Raw genomic sequence first — 19,702 nt, 5'->3', positions numbered from 1 at the left:
ACTTAGTTACCTGTTTACTATATATTGAATGCTACCCAGAGCGTATGCTCATATGAATGATGAGGATAGATGGGAACAGAACCAAATTACTATTAACGTATACTGAGTGAAGCATGGAGTAAGGTAAGGTCTAAGAACCATCGTTCTGTCTCTTCGCTTCTTCTTCTTCTTCTCATTTATTTTTTCTTTTTGACTCTTTCGGTGTATGTATATACAGATATACAGGGTAAAATAGCTAATGTCACCCCTCGCTGAACACAGTTCTAATACACCAGAAAGCTATATCATCGACATCCATCCAGATCAGATCAGAGAAGATAATACTCCGTCACAGCAAACAGACCAGCCAGAGCCACTGGACAATATGTACAATTCATACAGGCAGCCAGCCAAGAAGAGAAAAGAAAAGTGAAAATCATGATATAGTGTAAGGGAGCAACGCCAACAGCGCAGAAACCGGTGCGCATATTTCCAAATGGGTGTTGATTGAAATGCTGTTTAGTAGTAATCCAGATCCATGACCCAATAGGATATGGGTGCCTCTGCTCTATCCATTGTAGCCCAGACCTTCGAGCTCCTTGCGCACCGACTCCTCAGTCTGGATCTTCTTCATCTGCGTATCCTCGAGCTTCTCTCCACCGGCAAGGCGCATTTTCAGCTCGTCGATCGCGCGGATCTTCTTCAAAAGACCGCGAATCTTCTTGTCCTGCGCGGAGTGAGCACCGCTGGCGTCGGCTGCTGCGGCGGCGGCGGCAGCGGCAGCGGCAGCAGCAGCGTTGTTGGCATTGGCATTGGCCTTGGGTGCCTGAGCTCCATTGGCCTGGCCGCCGTTCTTGCGCTCATTCTGACCCTTGGAACGGTTGTCACCCTTCTCGCCGCGGCGGTCCGGGCTCGGCTCGTCCTCACCATCCTTCTGCTTCTTGGCTTCACGCTTCTTCTTGTTGCGCGCAGCGGACTTGGACAGCTTCTCCGGCTGGTCGGCACCAGGAGGCAGAGCGACTCCACCTCCAGGAGCGGCTCCCGGAGGAAGGAATTCCTCGGCCGGCTCGGCACCCGGCACCTCACGTCTGCGCGTCCGGCCAAATCCGTTCGTGGTGTGAACGGTAGCACCGCCACTGGCACCATCCCGGACAAAGACCGCGCCGCCCTGATCCTCGCGCTTGAAGGCGAGAGGGGTGAGCTGGCCGCGGGCACCGGGAGGCCGGTACGCACCGGCGGGCTTGACCGGAGCCTTCTTGGTGCTCAGGTACGCCACGGCGGAGGGGTGGGGGGTCGGAAGCGGGCTGAACGGATCGCCGAGGGGGTGCTGGATCAGCGACTGGGGGCGCCAGCACACATCGTAGAGCTCGTTCATGTCCTCGTTGTACATCAAAGCACCGCTGACATGCCAGATACGGATGCCATTGTCGACTCTGAGGCGAGGGCTGGTGGTAGCCGTCAGGATATACTGACCGTCGGGAGACCAGTTGCAGACACTGGCGTTGGAGGCTTCGACGGTGGCGATCTTGTGGAAGTTCTTGTCCATGTCGTAGATGTCCATCTGACCGGCCAAGTTACCGAAACCAGCCACCAGCACGAATCGTCCGTGGGGCGAGAAGAGGATGGTATTCCGAGGGGCCAGAGCGAAGGTGTGCTTGGGCACACCACGGAAGTTGAAGATGGTGGTCTTCGCGGGCATGTAGCCGTACACCACACCGAACTCCTTGGAGTTGGGAGACCAGGTCACATCGTGAATAGGTCCCTCCTTATCCAAGTCCACACGAGAGTCGAAGCCACCACCAGCACTGAGCAGGTAGAGAGTGGTCTCGCCGTAATAACTCTTGCCCGACCGATCCACGTCTGTCTGCGCAAGCACGATCAGGGTGGTACCCTGCTCGTTCCACTTCAGCTGGACCTTGTCGCCCTTGAAGAAGGTCTTCTGCGAGACGGGGGCTCCAAACTGAGGCACCAAAAAGACCTTGACAGCAGCGGGTTGTCCCTAAGCAGCAATTTATTAGCTCTGGAATAATGATAGTCTCATCGGGGTTGTAAACAAGTGCACCATACGTACCTTGCGCTCAGGAATGAAGACGGCCACAGAGTGGTTCTTGCCAGGAGCGACGGCAAAGTCCGCAACCCCCTCCACACGCAACTTATTCCAGACCTGAGACAGGTTCTCGCTCTGGTAGAACTGGACTTCGTTGGTGACGACCCGGGCACAGTAACGCTCGTCGGAGGTGTATTGAAGGTTCCAGCCCGTCTGCGACTTCTGGACGAACTTGCCCACAGGCGTGTCCACGTCGCCGTTTTCGGACGACTGGACGACCTGCCAGACCTTCAGGTTCTTGACAGCATCGCCGTTGGCATCCTTGGAAGAGCGTTGCCAGGTGATCAGGTAGGTTCCGAGGGGCGAGAATCCCAGCTCGAAAACGTTATCAGCAGCGATGGTCGAGACCACATGTCCGACAGAGGGATCGACGATGGTGACCCTAGTAAGCAACTTGTAAGTTTCCTTTCCTCCTTTATCGGTTTGAGTGAGAGTCGGTTGACGTACTTCTCTGGGGATGCCCATGCGAAATACCGGCCGCAGGGAGAGTAAGCGCTACAGCGAAGGTTTCCTTCGGGTCTACAAACAGAAAATAAGAAGATTAGCAAGCTATCCGGAGTAGAAAGATCGAACGAATTAGACGTTACATACCTTTCGAACCCCGACAAAGGTTCATAAACTGGGGCGGCATCCAAGATGCCAACGCCCTTGACCGTACGGTCTGTAGCTAGTTAGAGTTGCCCTTGAACAGCAAAAAAATTCCCCGAGAAAGTAAAGCGATGTTTTCTTTTTCTCGAGTCCTCTATTATAGGATGGGACGAAGGATAAAACTGTAGGTAGACTCACAAGCAAGCTGAGTGGGAGCTGCCATTTCGAAATGTCTCTCAACGTTTCACTCTGGTAGGACAAAACACGTATTCACAAAAGCCACGGGAGCAGCTAGAGGCGCGCGCGAAGACGATGCTAATGCGACGGACCAGGGAATATCACAAAACCCAGGATCTTAGTGGTAGAAGAAGAAAAACGTTCCCCGCCACTTAGGTAGTGTGTAACAGGGCAGCAGAAAAATTGCACGGATAGTCTTCGGAAGTGTTCCAGCGGGAAGACTGAACGGAAATTTTACTACCGGGGGGTAGAGATAACGAAGACGAAAGGATAGATCGAGAGTGGACGAGGTGTAAGATATGACCGTTGGGAGGTTGAAAGCGTGGCGAGAAGTTGTGGTCTGGAGTGCCGCGAAACACACAAACACACACAAAGACTCAAAAGTGGATGGCAGCGAAGCTTGGCGGGATTGAACGAATACCTCAGTACGAGTCTCCGGTTCCAAAGGGGGAATTCTCGATGCTTGACAAGTCAATGCCAGCAATGACAGGGACAGGAAGACAGTCGGGGTTGGAGGGAGGAGGAGGGGGAAAAGGAAGTTGGAAGGGGGTGGGGAAGGTGACAAGAGGAAGAGAGGAAGAGAGAGAGAGAAGAGGAAGAGGAAGAAGAGGCGCCGAGAGAGAGAGAGAAGCCAGACTGAGGGAGTGAAAGGCTGAAGGGGGACCCGCGATGGAATCCCCCCTCCCCATTGGGCGATCTCGGCCCCAGTTCACCAAGTTCCAGTTGAATTGTTGCTCGTTTTTCGCCTCCATTTAATCTTTTCCCCAACTACTGAGTACTTTTTCTTAATTTGTTACTACTTGCAGTGACGGGGTATCTTATTTTCTAGATTAATAAGATGACTACCATGCTTCCTGCCATACATGGGAAGCATACTACCAGAGGGACAACAAGTAACAGAGATCCCGGGAGTCTAGACTTTTGGCAATTGTGAAGGAAAAGAAGATTCGCCCCGATTCGCCTGTTGGAGTCAATCTGGTCCTGCTCCGGTCGGGATGGAGATCCTCCTCGTTGGACCCGTAATGCTTAGATTAATCTAATCCCCATTAACTTAACATCGTCGTAGTTTCGTCAAGACTGGTTTGGTGGGCATTTTTGATTGCTTCACTAACTGACATGAAAGCAAAAATAAATAAATCAATAAATAAAAACAAATGACTCGCTGCTAGCTAACTATTCTACAAGTAAATATTCATTGATATCCCGACTTCTCTCTCTCTCTCTCTCTCTCTCTCTCTCGTCCTAGAGAACCATGTAAAAATAAATGATCAGAACCCACAAAAGCCTCCCTCGTCAATAATGATCTTATCCTCCTTTCTCCCCCCTTCCATCAAAAACATGTCCCATTCTTTTCCCGTACAATTACAATGCCAAAAACCCTTGAACTTGATTGAAGCTTGAAAATACTTGGCAGCAACGCCCGTAATCCTATCCTTTTGACAATCCGCCCTTATTGCCATCAATCTGTCTGTTTGTCTGTCTCCCTCTTTCACTTACAAAAGAAGCAAACTAGTAACTCAAAAAGTCGGCTGCTCGCCACCTTGAGCGGGAGTGGCCAATCGCGGGGTCCTCACCGTGGTGTCAATCACATCCGAGTCAAATGTCATCCCATCGACCATCCGCGCATCTTGTGTAGGTTCTGGTGTCACGGATCCGGTCGGCGACTGGGTCGACAGCAGCATTGCGCCCTCCCCAGAGTGTTGCTGATGGTGGGATGCGAATGCGCTCGCACGGCTCACTCCAGGGCTGCCCAACGAGGTAGGTCGATGTCCCGATGATGTTCGGTTCAGCAGCGGATGTGAAGTTGGTCCACTAATGGTACTGGCACCTTCGCCGAATGCCACCAGGCTAGCGTCGCCTTCATCGCTGTAGTTGCCTACACTGGACGTCCCGTCCTCCGGGTACTCGCTCATTCGGTCTGCATCGAACGCATCACTGCCACTGGCCCAGGTCGTGCGGGCGCCCACGCTGCCTGTCGCACTAGCACTGCCTACCGTACTTCTTTCTTTGACCCCAGATCCACTGTCAAAGTAGCCGGGGTATTGAGTCCCTGCCATCATGCCCGAGGGCTGTGGAGTGCCACCCGCTCGAGCCGTAGCCACTCGTTCCAGGCCTGCTAGACGCGAGATACGGTCGGCGCGTTCTGCTTCCAGCGTGGTAGTGGATGTAGCAGATGCGGAATGGGAGTGGTGGGCGTGACGACCGTGGGGAAGAGGCTGACCCTGATGGCCATCTTTGATGGCGGTTGTAGACAGGGCCGACAACGAAGTTGTGCCGGAGTTCGGGGTCCCTCTAGTGCGTCGCAAACTTCTTGTCAGCCTGATCTGATAATGGTACTAAAGAAATGAAGATAAAGGCGAAACGCTGCATGACACAATCAGAATGAAAGCTTGAACAAGCTGGGGAACTTACGGCCCCATGTCCGATGGAGTCACTGGGTCCGATGGCGGGGGAGGGAGATTGATCAGAGTGGGAGTAGTCATCATGTCCTGGTAAAGTTCGGTTGAAGTTGAATATTCACAAAATGTAGGGACGTCTGCCCAATGTGAAATGCAATAAACGATAAAGGTAGATGGCGCGATTTAACGAGGGTGTAGTCCTTCAAGGAGATGCAGCGGTAAGGGTGTTGATCTGGATGCGAAAGACTAGGGAAGCAAATAACAAGATGGTTTGAGAGAAGAGACGGATGGATCTGCGGGGCAGTTGAATTGGCTGGTCTACTGATGATGAACCAAGTCGCGTAACAATAAGAGACGGGGGGGGGGGATCCGTGGTAAGAGTTGGGAGATCGCAATGGGGTTTTTAAAGTTTGGGTGCGGAGGGTCCAAAGCCAGCTTGGTGGTGGTAGTAGTAGTAGTAGTACTGTGGACTAAATAGTAACAGGAGGGTAAGTAGTAGTAGAAGTAGTGGCAGTAGTAGTAGTTTAGTAGGAGGGAAGTAAATGAATGAATGAACGGGTCAGTGATGAAAGTGAGGCTGTCGGTGGGCCAGCATCATTCATTCAAACCTTCAATCTGAAGCAGATTCGCCTTCTTTCTCTTTTTTTTGGTTTTCTTTTCTTAGAATACTATCTCCCAGCCTCAATGCAGGTCCATTCCAGGCGTCTTCTAGTGGATGTTTCGGAAAGCCATCGTCAGTTCCCCGCGGTTTCGGAGGGGGCATTTTCCCCTGGAGGTGATTGTGACTAGTCCAGTACTCCGTAGTACTATGATGATGAATGCTTGAACTCGGCTCCCTCTCTATGCCATGATCCCGAAATGGTTTAGTCTCTCCCCCAGCAGCCCCTGACGTCACCCCGGCCGCTGGCACTTCGCCAACCAATCAACATCGGGCGCGGGGCTCGACACCTGGGAGCCTGAATGGTCGGGTTCCGAATGCAGCCTCCCACTACACCCCTCTCACCCCAACCTGGAATGAATGTACGCCATACTTGCATTCCCGTTCCATCTGGACCCTCGAAGAATGACTCTATTAATGTGGCATTGGTTTCGTATGGTGACAGGTCTAATATACTGTGATAGCGCTGCGGCATTCACTTGTCCGAGAAAGGGAACATAAACATAAGTTGAAAAATAAGATGTGGAAAAAAAAATTAGAAGTTGTCATCCACCCCTCTGGCCTTTTCCTCCTTCACTCTCTCCTCCGTAATGTCCCACCACCAGCTGTGTGGCGCTTCCCGGCTTGAGCGAGGTTCGCGACCCGACCGGACAGCCTCGCTCTCATCCCACGGTTTGGGGTTGAGCAAGTAGTGCATATTCTTGACGCTCTCGTCTCGCCAGATCGCATCATGAATCCCCTCCCACCGCATGGTTTTGAGCGCATTGTAAATGTATGGCAGCGCCACCCATCGCCCAAAGAATACATCTGATAGCAGGGATTGATCGGCAAATTCATAGTTGGTGGTCGCAGATGAGGACAGCTGCGCCAGAATCTTATCATAGACTTCGTGGGACGGATTGACCACCTGGAGACCGCCGTTGGGGATGCCCAGCCCGGCCGTGGGTGAAGCGCCCTCTGTTTGCGCGACATCCGGGGTGGCATGCTGGGATGTATATGCGCAATTGGATGGAATCCTGGACAAAGGTGCATTAGTATTTGTTTACTTGTCGGATAAGTTGTGTCCTCGTAGGACTCGGGAATGGAAGATGGATAGTCCATACCAATCAGGAGGGTAGTGCGGCTTCTGCAGCGGGTTACAGACACAAGCATGACTGGCGGCAAAAACACGATTCCCTGTCCCAGCCAGGGCTGGAGGGTCTAGCTCGAGCTCCATCAACTCATCCATGTTGCGGAGAATCATCATGTCACTGTCCAGCTGCACAACGCGCTCATACTCCACAAGAGAGAAGGGCGTAAGTTTGCTCCAGCAGTCATAGAACCGCACATCATTGACATAGTCTTTTGGAACTGAGGGCAGCAAATAAGGGACACGCTGCTTCAAGATTCCACGGGCATCGAGAGCAGCATGGCCTTCCTCCGGGAAGGAGTCCGTGTAGAGAGCAATCAGCGGATATTTCGAGCCCACTTTACGGAGGGAGTACTCCAGGGTCAGTAGCCCCGACAGGTAGGCAGTGTTTGTAATTAGAGTTGTCCATACTGAGATGTGTTAGCTATGAGTGCTCTCGAAGAGTTCTAGTGCCATGGTTGTGGACAGTACCTTTTGTCGCATCAGTTATGCGGGGGGCACTGGTATTGTGGGCCATGGCCGGAAGAATATAGATGCTTCAATTAGAACCGAGTCGCCGAATGAGAGTTTTGCACACCAGGATTCACGCTGGACAGCTGCCTGGGGTTGCTTATGGCGAATTTATACTCGCGCTTGCAGTTCCGGAGACGACTCTGTCACGCACTGAACAGCAAGAAGTCAGAAGAGGGGAAGGAGCGAGGGACGTGGGGATTGAGGACGCGGTTGATGACTTCGGGTCATCGGGAACCTCTCAATCATCACGGAAGCCTAACCGGCTTCGTCTTAGTGATATTCACCATCCTTATCTCGATGACACCATTAGTCAGGGATCGGACATGGAAAAATCTCGAAGCTTTAGATATTAATATTAAGTACTGCATAGTAGATAGATATTATTATCTAGATATATATTCCCCTGCTATCGAAAGAGTGGGCCCGCGGCTGAAGGTGTTCTTCACCAACGATAAACGAAAAATGAGAAAGTCAAAAGTAGGGTCTTACATGGATACGATATGATAACTCTCCACTGTTACTACTTACGGTTCTTATCAAACACATCCAAATTAGCCTGCTTGATATACTACTCATTACAGTACAGTACTCTCCGAACAAAAGCAGTTACAGCATAATCTTGCTTACTAACATGCATTTGGTACCTATGCTCCACATAACAGGAGACACATTTCCTAACAACTCCCTATTCGATCTAATATTAATCATGAAACCAGACTATTTGCTGCATGTAAATACTATTAGTTGTGGTCTGCAACAGATCTTTTGCCTGTTCGGGATCAGGCGGTCAGTCCCGTCCATGGAATCCTCTTGATGCCTGGGGATATTAATGGTTCTACTTTACTTTTACTTTACTCCGCCCCGGGCCCGGAGAAAGTAAACAACCTCCTTTCATCGATTCCACCCTCTCAGCTATCATTCCTATTAGTTTCCATCTGCTTTGGATTTGAACAGCTCTTCTACTGCTAGCAAAGAGACTGATAAATGCCCGATCTCCTGCTCTCATGACGGAGCGCAGCAACGAGGCGGAGCCTCTCATCCGCGATGGATGGGTACCGCCGGACTCGCATATACCGCCAGGTGCTTCCACCCCTGACGAGGCACCCAAAAGCAGCGCATACCTCTTCATACTGACCCTGGCCATGGGAGGGTGAGTACTCAATGGCAAGAGCTTGCTCCATTGTCCTCATTGACCCGTTTCCTAGTCTCCAAATTGTCTATTCGATCCAGCATTCCAGTGGATCAGTAAGTTGTAAACCTCGAGAAATTAAGCAAAGTATCAGTAGCTAATTTAGACATGGCTTATCCTATAGCCGTATCTTCTATCTCTAGGAATGAGCAAAGCGCTGCTTGCCTTTGTCTGGATTGCAGGGCCCCTTACAGGCACTCTAGTGCAGCCTTACATTGGCATCCGAAGTGACAATTGCCGCATCTCCTGGGGCAAGCGAAAGCCGTTCATGGTATTCGGTGGCGTACTCTTGGCTATCTGCCTGCTAGCTCTGGCGTGGGTGCGTGAATTAGTGGATGGCCTATTTGGCTTGTTTGGCCTTGATGCTCAGGCAGGTGAAGCCAAAACTGCAGTCATCGTGGCTGCAACGCTTTTAATGTACTGCCAAGACTTTGCCATCAATACTGGTATGATCTTCACACTATCTTGGCTCTCCTGTAACATAATTCTGACGCCCTGTCACAGTTCAGGCAGCCACCCGGGCTTTCATTGTCGATAATGCCCCGGCTCATCAACAGGAAGCGGCAAATGCCTGGGCAAGCCGTCATGTCAGCGCAGGGAACATCTTCGGCTTCATCATTGGCGGTTTGAATCTGCCGAGGATGATTCCATTCCTCGGAAATACACAATTTAAAGGGATCAGCATAATCGCTAGCGTCTCACTAGCAATCACTCTATCCATCGGCTGCGCTTATATCAAGGAAAAGGATCCGCGTATGGAGCCGTCTTCATCTGCCAGTCTAGGGTTTGTTTCATTGCTTCAGTCCATTAGAGACGCAGTTCATCGCCTTCCGTTGCGCATTCGCCAGGTCTACATTATTCAGGCTGCAGCATGGTTTGGGTGGTTTTCGTTCTTGTTCTACGCCACCACTTACATAGGGCAGTTGTATGTGAACCCTATCTTCGAAAGGCACCAAGATCTATCGGATGATGAGATCAACAAGGTATGGGAGGATGCTACACGCATCGGTACTTTAGCGATGCTTGTGAATGCACTAGTGTCCTTTGCAGCGAGTATCATCCTGCCAATGCTGGTGGTTCCTTCGGAGAGGCAAATGGCAGCTGAAGCGAACGCTAGTTCAAGCAGCTTTCGACTGAAATTGAGGATCCCTGGTTTATCACTACGCCGTGCATGGCTCCTCTCTCATTGTCTATTTGCCATCTGCATGCTCAGCACGTTCTTTGTTTCCTCCCCGGGGCAGGCGTCGGTGATGACTGGAATAATCGGCATTGCCTGGGCTGTCACAGCGTGGGCACCCTATGCCCTTATCGCGTCTGAGATCGCTCAAGGGGACCCCGGACGACCGGCACATCGTCGAGAGGGATCCGGCGAAGTAGAAGGAGCAAGTATTCTGCCATATGTTCAGGAATCTGACGAACCAAGAAGGACGGAAGCAAAATCAGTAAACCAAGCTGGTGTCGTCTTTGGTCTCCATAATGTCGCTATTTCTTTCCCCCAGATCATTTCCAGTGCGATAGGCAGCCTCATCTTCAAGGCACTGCAGAAGCCACGGGGACAGCCTTGGGACACTAGCACAAGCTGGGTTATGAGACTTGGAGGATGTGCTGCCATTCTTGCAGCTTGCCTGACAATGGGGCTCCAAGAGCAGTCTAGGAGAAAGTAGAACACATGATGGCCACCGCACAATCTCGGGACCTCACTTGGGACTAGAAATTACAAGTAGATCTTGGTATTCAACATCTTTCATTCTCAGAGGCCACTCAAGGCCTTTATGTGCCTGCCAACACACTGGTTTTGGCAGCATCGTAGCGGCACTCAAAGCTGGAGGAGCTGAAGCGCCTCGTTCTGTTATTGCGATCATGCAAGGCGCTGGAAAGCCTCGTGAAGGGAATCCAAGCGCAACCAGCATGCATTCTATTTGCGAAGATGAACATCGATGGTGATCTCAGCCGGAGTCCACTCGGATCCTGCGACGACGGCGGTCGATGGTTGGCGGCCGAGACGCTCAGATGCATTAGCGCAGCAACCCTTCATCATCCCCTCAACTTACTTATCCCAGGCCCCTCCAGAGATCATGAGCTCGCCTTCGATGTCAGTCAAGAGTATCGTCGCTCGGCTGCTCGCTGGGTTTAGCCTCCGAATGGATGTCTCGTCAACAGTGGCTACCTGGCTCTCTCTCGCCGTTACGGTGGTAGGGCTGGGCTCCATTGTCACTCAATTCGGGACGATCATCGATCAGACTGACCCCTTCCACACCCTGCGAGATGTACAACACCTGGGCCGCTGGCGGTTCTGGCAGCCACATGTACCATGGTATAGAGTCGTGAAGCCCCCTCTTGTCGGGCCTGTAATCAACGCCAATTTGCCATGCGGGCTCTGTGGCAGAAAGACCGTTCATGTCAGTCGGCGGCCACTCGCGCAGCCAACAGGTAAGGCTGCATGGTCTATCCTGCTCAACGTCATCCATCCACCTTCTACCACCCTGGAACAACTCTCCCAGACCGGCTCGTTAGTCTCTACCAAGAGCCCCGTCAAGATTGAGCACGTCGTGACCATCTCGGGGGAACCGCCAGTCCAGCTGCCAACCTGGGATAGCCTCCCTCGAGGCCCTCTCACCAAGCACAAGCTAACCGCTTGCACGGTCATCTCTCGCGCGACCCTCATGGCTCTATTCACCGTAACCAATGCTCGACCAGTCTTCCGACACAGCGGCGCATCTGGCCATCGAGCCGCATACGCCTCCTACTGCGGACAATGGTACGTCGAATGGCCCATTGGTGACGCCGCACACGTCCACTTCGCGGCCCACGATTCGCACACTCTGAACAAAGACGTCTACCCTCCGACCTTTGAAGTCCGTGTCGACCGCTGTCTGCGCATGCTAGCCGGTGTCATCGAATGCCCCGCGTCCTCTCCACCATTCAAATGCGCCCTTCCCGGCCGCAAAGCATCAGGCAGGTGGGTTCTCGAACACATCGTGCGAGGCTTTGGCGGCGCCCACGGCAGCAGACACCTCTACAACATGATTGGAGGCAACGTCAATGAAGTCGATCTTCTATTGATGAAGCCCGTCACCGAGGACACTAAAGACTACGATATACCAGAGCTACAATCCAATTCCACCACTCTCTCCCTCCCCAGCACTGAATCCAACCCCCGCCACCAATCCACTACCACCACTACTACCCACTCCGTAACCCTACACGTCCCACCCCACGAAGCCACCATCCTCAACACCTGCCTCGACTACCTCCCCTGGTCCTCCCTCTCATGGTCCATCCACCGCGGCCTCCGCGACATCCTCCTCGCCTTCGCCAAACCTCGCATGAACCACTACCGTGCCCAACTCGCCCATACCCTCCGCACCACCGTCTCCACGCACGCAGACCGGCTCATCGCCCGCGGCTGGGACCCCCAGTTCGTCCACAACGGCAGCATGGCCGACCTAGCCGCAGGTGCCGTGCTAGCCGGGAGCGGCAATTCCGGGGACGCAGTGCGTATTGTAACGGATATAGCGGCAGTATGGTATGAGGGGCGGAGAAAGATGGGTGATGGGCCAGATAGTATAGTATCACTCGATGAGACCATGTTCTGGAGAGTTCCTCACCAGCAAAAGGAAGAAGTAGGTGGAGAGAGGGGGGGGTTAAGTTGCATGGCTGTTGTGGCGCTAGTCAAGTTCTTTGTTTTGGAATGGAGTGTGGAGTTGGATTATCAGATGTATCATGATTTGCCGTTGGAGTTGTATTTGGGATGATATCTTGTTCATATCTGCTCCTCCTTTTTCTTTTTTCTTTTCGTTCATGTCCTAGAGGGTTTTGCGGTTATTGATATCATGGTGGTGGTTCAGATAGTTATTCTATGATGTGAAATAGAACATAAAGTGGTAGAACAAACCGTTTCGTCTTTGGTTAACCAGTTCTATGTTTGTTTAGTATATTATCTTTCTGTGAAAGGATAGCATGCTCAATTCCCCCCCCCCCTTCTCTCTCTCTCTCTTTCTCTATAGAGAAGGAAATCAAGGGCATCATACTACTAGTATAGAAGTAGAAGTAGGACTAGTAGTCCTTGTGACTGTTAACTCATATCAAATGTAACGAACTTAGTGACCTAGTCGTATGACTATAGTAGTATCATAGTATACATGGGTACTAGGAACGTGTATCATCTACTTATTATGGTTGTTCTTCAGTCAGTTGATTGATTGATTCATTGATTAACCGAATCTAATACATGCATACCTTCTCAAAACAACTGAATTAGTATGCGAGAACACTGCTACTAGCATAGTAGTAATACGTGCTAACTATGGACCCTCTGTGCGGGTCTGCAGTCAAGCTTCTTGTCTGGTGGTTATGGCCATCACACGAACTCGATCCGGCCCAAAAGGAGTTGACCAAAATCTCTCGGGATTGATTTAGGAATAGTACAACACATGCATAGTTTGCATACCTCACTGACCCAACAGAAACATATACTATACTCAAGAAAGGAAGGGATACCAAAAAAAAAACCAGACGCTATGCTTCATCACTCGTTCACGTTCACGTGCCCATGTACACTCTTTCAGCCACTCTCACTCCCTACGATGCCTATGCCTAACTTGGGGCTCATTTGCTCTTACTGCAGAACAGAAGTGAGATAAGGATAGGAACAAAGCCAGGCCCCATACTCGGCTGGGCCTATTGGCTGGCCTTTCGGCTCTCGTAATGCCCGCGCAAATCGTCTACTTCTTTCTGTAACCGGGTCAAATCGGCCAGAATGTCATGCGCGTTTGACGGATGTGGGACGAATTCGTCCTGTGTTGCTGGCGCTGCTGGTGCCGCTGTTGTCTCGTCGGCTGGTCTGCCCGATCGGAGACTCTGACCAGTGCTGTCAATGCTGTGATTGCTGGATCCGCGAGACCGTCGCGGCGGCGGAGGTGGGGGAAGAGGGTTGTAAAGCGAGGTCCGCTTCGTCGACGATCCTGTTGACGTCGGATGTGATATTTCTGTGGGCGACACTGGTGCGGCTGCAGAGGGTTCCGGGCGCAGGGTTGAGGTCGCGGTGTGCATGGGCTCCTCGGACGGATTACTGCCCGCGCGAGACTCCCGAGTTCGTGATGGGTTCAGGGACCAGCCGCCTGGACTGGGCGGCGGAGATGATGACGATGATGCCGCGCTTGAGTCCTGTGCCACATGGATGGATAACCGTAATGGATTGACTTTGGACATTGTGGTCTTCGACCGTCTCATCTGGCTGTGTCGTCGGCTCAGCGGTGGAGTTGGCGGTCGTTTATGCTGCGATTGACTCCGCCGTAGGGACTCCGCTGACTGCTCAGTCGACCGCGGCTCGTCTTTGGGCTTTGCGGAGAAATAGTCGGACCCTGATTGGGAGGGTCTAGGGGAGTAAGATGGCTCAGATGGGGAGCCATGGAAAGAGAAGCGGTTGGTTGTCTTGCCAGGGGTAGTTTGGGCGAGCGAGGGTGTGATACCAGGGCTAGGGGCGATCCGTTTCCCATGATGACTCTTGGGCGGAGGCGGAGGTATCCGGTCCCTGTTACCTGGACGGCTGGCAAGAGGACGTGAACTAGGATCTAATGATGGGGTCAATCCCGACCCAGCTCGAGTAGCTGGACCGGTACGCAGGTCGGACGGTCGAGATACATCCGTGGAGCTGCTGTCGGGCGTCCGGGTGCCTCCGTAAGACGTGGATGAACGCGTCGACACATTCGAACCAGCTACGGGCGCATTCTCGCGAGGCGTGCCAGCCTGTTCCGGGTCTACTGGACGATCATGGGTGCTCCTCTGCGCTGGGAGTGCAATGGCTGCGGGCGGCGCGGATCTCCTGGAGGATAAGGCTGGGTCTGGAACGGTCCTGATCGATGGCTGGGAGCGATCATCGTCCCGGGAAGGTAGGTGAGCGACCTGGTAGGTGCGTTTGGAATCTAATTCATCGATGTCATCCTCGTCCTCCGCCTCTCCATCGTCATCGGTCGCATACGACTGCTGGTGGAAGGGGTCCGAAGCAGACTGGTCATCGGAGGAGGCCGTATCGTCGGGATCCGGGGTCAAGGATGCGGGAGGGGTTCGAGGGACAGAGCGGAACGAGGTGGAAGGGAAGGTCACGGAGGGAGCGGGTTTCGAGGGATACGAGGTGAAGGAGGGCTGAGGCAGAGACTGAGGTAGAGAAGGCGCCGGAGCAGGAGCAGGAGCAGCGAAGGTAGTATCTAGGATGAGGAGGTCAGCATCATGGGTCAGGGACAGCTCCGTCCATCTCGTCCGACCAGCACGCGACGAACGGTGCGCAGGAACCGGAACCGCCGGACGGACTCACTCTCGGGCTTCTTAGGGCGGAAAGGATTTAATCCAGACATCGCGGAGGAGAAGGGCAGCACTGACCATGAGAGCAAGGAAAAAAGGAGGGGAGGGTTGATGGAAGAGAAGGGGGAAGGAAGGGAAGAGGGAGAGAGAGAGAGAGAGAGAGACGGAGAGGGCAAGTAGCGGAAGTAAGTCAACAACTGGAGAAAGAGAGGAAGAGAGAGAGAGCGCCTCTCGGCCACAACCTTACTTTTAGTATTTAGTTAGTTACTACTGCTTAGTCCTAGTTTAGTTCCCTTTGGCTCTTACTTTCAAGGTTCCGCGGCTTCCATTACAAGGTTCATAAACTACTATGAACTACTAGATGTGCATACATAGTATAGTATATGTCGGTAAATAGTAGTTCTCACATGCTGCATTCTGCCTGGGTCGTATTTGCCCTCTCTTCTCTCCTCATATTCACGGTCACTCTCACACTCACATATTGGAAACAAAAGAAAACACGGATAAATGATGAAAGAGATAATAATATCGGGGGTAAGAAAGGAAGAAAAAGAAAAGAAGAAATAAGGATATATATGGTACAGTGAAGAATGGTAGATCGGTAGTCGAAGAATATACCAAGCCACGCGGAACCCGACGGACCCTCCCAATAAACACCTCTTCCAGTTATACAGTCAGTTAAAAGAAATGAGAAAGATAAAAAAAAAAAAAAGGAAAATATCGAATGAACGCGTGCAATCACAAATGGTCGTCACAAGAGTAAGCCCTCCCTCGAAGGTCAATGCCCGAGAAAGCCTGGGTATCAACTCGCCCGTGTATCACGAAAACAATGTCCGCCCGTCGGTCTTCCCCCTTCCCCTTCAGTCCTAACCATGCAAAAAGAAATCAAATGCAATCTCTTGTTTCTTTCCGTAGTCTATCGTCGTCGTCTTAGCTTTCCTCGTAAACATGCCACTCCTCGTTGCCGAAGAATGACTGCGCCAGCCCCTTGCCGCTCTCGGTCGGTTGGCTGAACGCCACCTGCTCCTTGGGGATTTCCATCCCGTAGATGAAGTTGCTCACCACGCAGTCTAACAGATCCATGGCAATGCCTTTCCGGCGTGAAGAGCCCGATGTCCATATGCGCGAAATGCCCACGATGGCCGGATGCCTTTCCTCTCCCACCGTGACCGACGAGTCCGGTCCATTGCCCGAAACGGCCGACTTCTTGACCGGCCGTGACTCCCAAATTCGCTCCGTCAAGCATGCCCCTACACATCGACTGTCCTTCATGTGCAAAAACACCTTGTACCGGTCCACTTTCTCCGGTACTCCGTTCTGTTGCAGATGCTTGGGCGCTTCCGTTTGACTCCACAGAACCTCATCCTCGATCGTCGGGGACGACAGCTCCTTGCAAATGACCTCCAGCACCTTCTTCGCTTGGTTCTTCGCGGTCGGCGATGCCTTGCGATCCACGATGACCACATATCCCTCGTCAAACCGTGTAGCTTCGTAGACCCAGCGTGATGCGTTGGCCCGCATGAAGGCCTTCCCCAGATCTACCCCTGTGGAGTTCATATCGTGAAACTTCTTATGCAATGCCGCATCCTCCGTGTTCGACGGCACGTATTCCATGCCACAAGTTGCACACGTCCTCCGTACTTCGTGGCCCAGGTCGATCTGCATCTGCTTCAAGACTGGCGGCTGCTGCGGCTGCGGCGCTTTCTTCTTGGGCGGGTCCACCGAGGCGCGCACGCTGTTAGAGTTGACCTCGGTGAGTGGGGTGCCATTCGTGGTGCCGTTGGTGGTAGTGCCATTCGTAACAGGGGTGCCATTGCTGGCATCCTTGGTGGCGGACTGTTTACGCTTCAAGAAGGCAAACGTGGGTTTCCGCGTGTTGGCGGGAGGGGGGCTTAATCGCGGTGGGGGAGAAGATGGGGGTGTCGATAGATCATCTTCCTGCGTGCCTTCGGAGAGAAGAATAGAATTGCGACGCGACGGACTGGACATGATGGCGGCGGAAGACTCGCGGATGGCATATTGGATGCTATTTTCGGCTTCGTCGGAATCATTGCCGGATTGAACGCGTCGTTTTTTGGCGGCAGGCCGTTGGTCTTCGTCGTAGACGCGCCAAAGTGGCCGTCCGTAAGTTTTCATCATGAGACCTCTGCGTGGGGGGAATCAAGAGGGGAGCGTGTTAGTTGGGAGTGGCGGCAACCAAGGGATAAGGGAATTAAGGAGCAGGGGCATGATTTCAACAACGTACCGCTTGAATGAGTTTGTCACAGTCCACGGCATCTCCCTTTCTGATGTACCAGAGGCATTCAAGCGAGGTAAAACATTTATGGCAGAGGTCGTAATTCTAGATGGAAGAGAAGGAGGTAGGAAGGAGGAAAGTAGGAAGAAGAAGAAATCGAGAGAAGCAGGGAGAGCCGATCGATGATGCAGTGGAATGAGCTGCCTGACGGAATGCCAGGAAATTATTATGGATTGGGAAGGGCGGATTTGGCGGTCGCCGATCGACGGGAAACGCGTGAGAATCACTGGTCTAAACCACATTCAGTCATATTGCTGCCTTTTCGTTTTTTACCCTTTATATAGTTAGTTAGTTAGTTACTCACCAGCTGATGAATTGAATGAAGAGGATGATGATGATGACACGGATGAGAGTGTGAATCAGCAGAGGCAGCAGCTGATATTTATTCCTTTTTTTTTTTCCTTAATAATTTGATATTCCCGTGTATCAGCAAGCTCTAAGCTGATGATGATGATGCTGCTCCCCCCCACATCCCAGCTATATAACTAACAATGATGAAAATAACCCACGGTGGCGTCGTGTCCGCAGGATGCAACAACAGAGTCATGTATGAATGTTCATTCATTCAGAACCACCAACCACCTCCGAATACTAGTGAAAAGTACTTGAACAAGGTGATACGTGTGGAACACCCATTACTCACTGGCAGCCAAAGAAATTTGAAGCAGATGAAAGATTTAAATCACAAACGGCCCGGCTGTTACTGGACGAACGAGAGAATGAGCTTACTTTATGAGTAAAGGTTCCCAGTTTCGATGCTGTGCCATCGACTCATTCATTCTGCCGTCCCGTACTTCGCCTCCTTATATCATGAGCCCCCAACCAACCAGACTCTGTGGTGCAACACCACTCCTGAGTAGTGGACTCTTCCCGTATGTATGAACAAGTCGGTGGCAGCTGAGGTGGCCAGCCTCGTCACTTCATCTTCCCTCTCCTGGTGATGATGTACAAGATTAAATAAAACTAAATTTGACTCATCCCATTTTCCTATTCGTGCATCTCCCCGTTCGTCTCTTCTCTCAACTCCACATACTGTACTAGTAGTATTTGATGAGTAGTGAGTCTCCGTACTCCGTACACACAACAATCCATCCATCGTTAACAACCCTACTAAATGGTGTGAGGCAAATTCCACCAGATCGACTGGAAACAAGCGCTATTCTCCGTCTTTCTCTGACTCTTTTTCTTTTTCTGTCTGGTCTTATCGCTCCCCCAACCTCGCCCTTGCTGAACAAACGAACCAACACTGATGCCTTACTGGGCCACAGCCATGTTCTGGCACTGCCTTGCCGGCATTTGACTTGCAGCTCGGGTCCTCAGCTTTGTTCCAGGATTGGATGTGATGGCTACACAGGGCTCCCGGCTGATCTTGATCTACTTAACACATCGGTGGTCTCTCTCTATCCCTCCCCCTCTCCTCTGTTTCTGCCTTTTTGTCTCTTTCCTTGTCTGAAAATGGCTATGTGATCCATTCTTGGGCTGCTCCAGGCCAGCTGTCACACCACATGGGGGGTGGGTTGTCTTTTCAGGTCCTTACATGATGTGTCTTTATGTCATCGCAGCCTAGACTGGCCAAATACGTAGCCAACAACCCAAAGCAAGTCACTCCAAGTCAAAGCAAATCACTGACAGCCGGATCGAAGATGCCGATCGTGAGGACCGATCATGAGAACGCGGATCGTCCATCTAGGTAGCTTATTTGCTTTTTTATCTATCTCCTCACTGTCCCTCTTCCAAGGCAAGACTTGTCACCTTTCGCCTCCCGTCCTGTGAGGGGGTTCTGCCAGTGGATGGTAGATCCGACGCCTCTGATTGCTTCCAGTTCGGTTGAACCTGCACAGAGAGTTACATTCCTCCATCCGTCTCAATGACTAGATAGATAGGTAGATAGTACAACTGCTGCTGCTGCTGCTGCTGCTGCTGCTGCTGCTGCGTACCCCAATCAAGGAGATGAAGTCAAATCGGATGTAGATGGACAGATCCGAGGCGGGGCACGACAACCGGCTTCTCATCAAACGACTGTACTGTTACAAACTGGCCAGATGCCGACGCGACAAGCTGTCATCGGTAGAACAATGATGTCTTTTCTAGAGGCTACTTGGAGCACACAGTGGCCCGGCAGTCACGCCTCTGTGTAACCGGGAGGGTTACACATCAGGGTACTGTGTACGAGGGTATCTTCTGCAAAGGTGGGCATGGGCCAGGAATCCGGAGATACTGCCATGGTGGGGGGGGGGTTAATCCGATAGATGCTTGATGAAGAGTCCAGGAGGTGACGGGGAAAGGAGGAAGGGCGTTGCGAGCCGT

The 19,702-nt window shown here is 52.0% G+C and overlaps 7 protein-coding genes across 7 annotated transcripts; 2 read left to right on the top strand and 5 right to left on the bottom strand.

The window, feature by feature from the left end:
* Window positions 1-547: 547 nt before the first annotated feature.
* Window positions 548-2,897, bottom strand: AtWU_07232 (translation initiation factor 2A; the record flags this gene model as incomplete). The annotated part of the gene is made up of 5 exons (XM_035502341.1): window positions 548-1,978; window positions 2,051-2,468; window positions 2,534-2,605; window positions 2,678-2,747; window positions 2,873-2,897. 5 exons carry the CDS (start codon window positions 2,895-2,897, stop codon window positions 548-550), a joined length of 2,016 nt encoding a protein of 671 aa, XP_035358234.1.
* A 1,531-nt stretch (window positions 2,898-4,428) lies between these two features.
* Window positions 4,429-5,394, bottom strand: AtWU_07231 (uncharacterized protein; the record flags this gene model as incomplete). Its single annotated transcript, XM_035502340.1, has 2 exons — window positions 4,429-5,203; window positions 5,324-5,394. The coding sequence occupies 2 exons, from the start codon at window positions 5,392-5,394 to the stop codon at window positions 4,429-4,431; spliced, it is 846 nt and encodes a 281-aa protein (XP_035358233.1).
* Window positions 5,395-6,503: 1,109 nt separating this feature from the next.
* Window positions 6,504-7,614, bottom strand: AtWU_07230 (glycosyltransferase family 8 protein; the record flags this gene model as incomplete). The annotated part of the gene is made up of 3 exons (XM_035502339.1): window positions 6,504-6,984; window positions 7,072-7,507; window positions 7,569-7,614. The coding sequence occupies 3 exons, from the start codon at window positions 7,612-7,614 to the stop codon at window positions 6,504-6,506; spliced, it is 963 nt and encodes a 320-aa protein (XP_035358232.1).
* A 1,000-nt stretch (window positions 7,615-8,614) lies between these two features.
* AtWU_07229 (sucrose transporter) lies at window positions 8,615-10,463 on the top strand (the record flags this gene model as incomplete). The annotated part of the gene is made up of 4 exons (XM_035502338.1): window positions 8,615-8,760; window positions 8,816-8,855; window positions 8,924-9,245; window positions 9,304-10,463. 4 exons carry the CDS (start codon window positions 8,615-8,617, stop codon window positions 10,461-10,463), a joined length of 1,668 nt encoding a protein of 555 aa, XP_035358231.1.
* Window positions 10,464-10,736: 273 nt separating this feature from the next.
* Window positions 10,737-12,554, top strand: AtWU_07228 (zinc finger, ZZ type family protein; the record flags this gene model as incomplete). The annotated part of the gene is made up of 1 exon (XM_035502337.1): window positions 10,737-12,554. The coding sequence occupies one exon, from the start codon at window positions 10,737-10,739 to the stop codon at window positions 12,552-12,554; it is 1,818 nt and encodes a 605-aa protein (XP_035358230.1).
* A 925-nt stretch (window positions 12,555-13,479) lies between these two features.
* On the bottom strand, window positions 13,480-15,152 carry AtWU_07227 (uncharacterized protein; the record flags this gene model as incomplete). Its single annotated transcript, XM_035502336.1, has 2 exons — window positions 13,480-15,005; window positions 15,113-15,152. The coding sequence occupies 2 exons, from the start codon at window positions 15,150-15,152 to the stop codon at window positions 13,480-13,482; spliced, it is 1,566 nt and encodes a 521-aa protein (XP_035358229.1).
* An 877-nt stretch (window positions 15,153-16,029) lies between these two features.
* AtWU_07226 (ESCO family N-acetyltransferase) lies at window positions 16,030-17,376 on the bottom strand (the record flags this gene model as incomplete). The annotated part of the gene is made up of 2 exons (XM_035502335.1): window positions 16,030-17,245; window positions 17,345-17,376. The coding sequence occupies 2 exons, from the start codon at window positions 17,374-17,376 to the stop codon at window positions 16,030-16,032; spliced, it is 1,248 nt and encodes a 415-aa protein (XP_035358228.1).
* Between the last annotated feature and the right edge of the window lie 2,326 nt (window positions 17,377-19,702).

The sequence above is a fragment of the Aspergillus tubingensis genome (assembly GCF_013340325.1).
Source record: "Aspergillus tubingensis WU-2223L DNA, scaffold_8, whole genome shotgun sequence".
NCBI classification, from domain to species: domain Eukaryota; kingdom Fungi; phylum Ascomycota; class Eurotiomycetes; order Eurotiales; family Aspergillaceae; genus Aspergillus; species Aspergillus tubingensis.
Note: the sequence above shows the minus strand (reverse complement) of the source record. Positions and strands in the feature narration are given on the sequence as shown.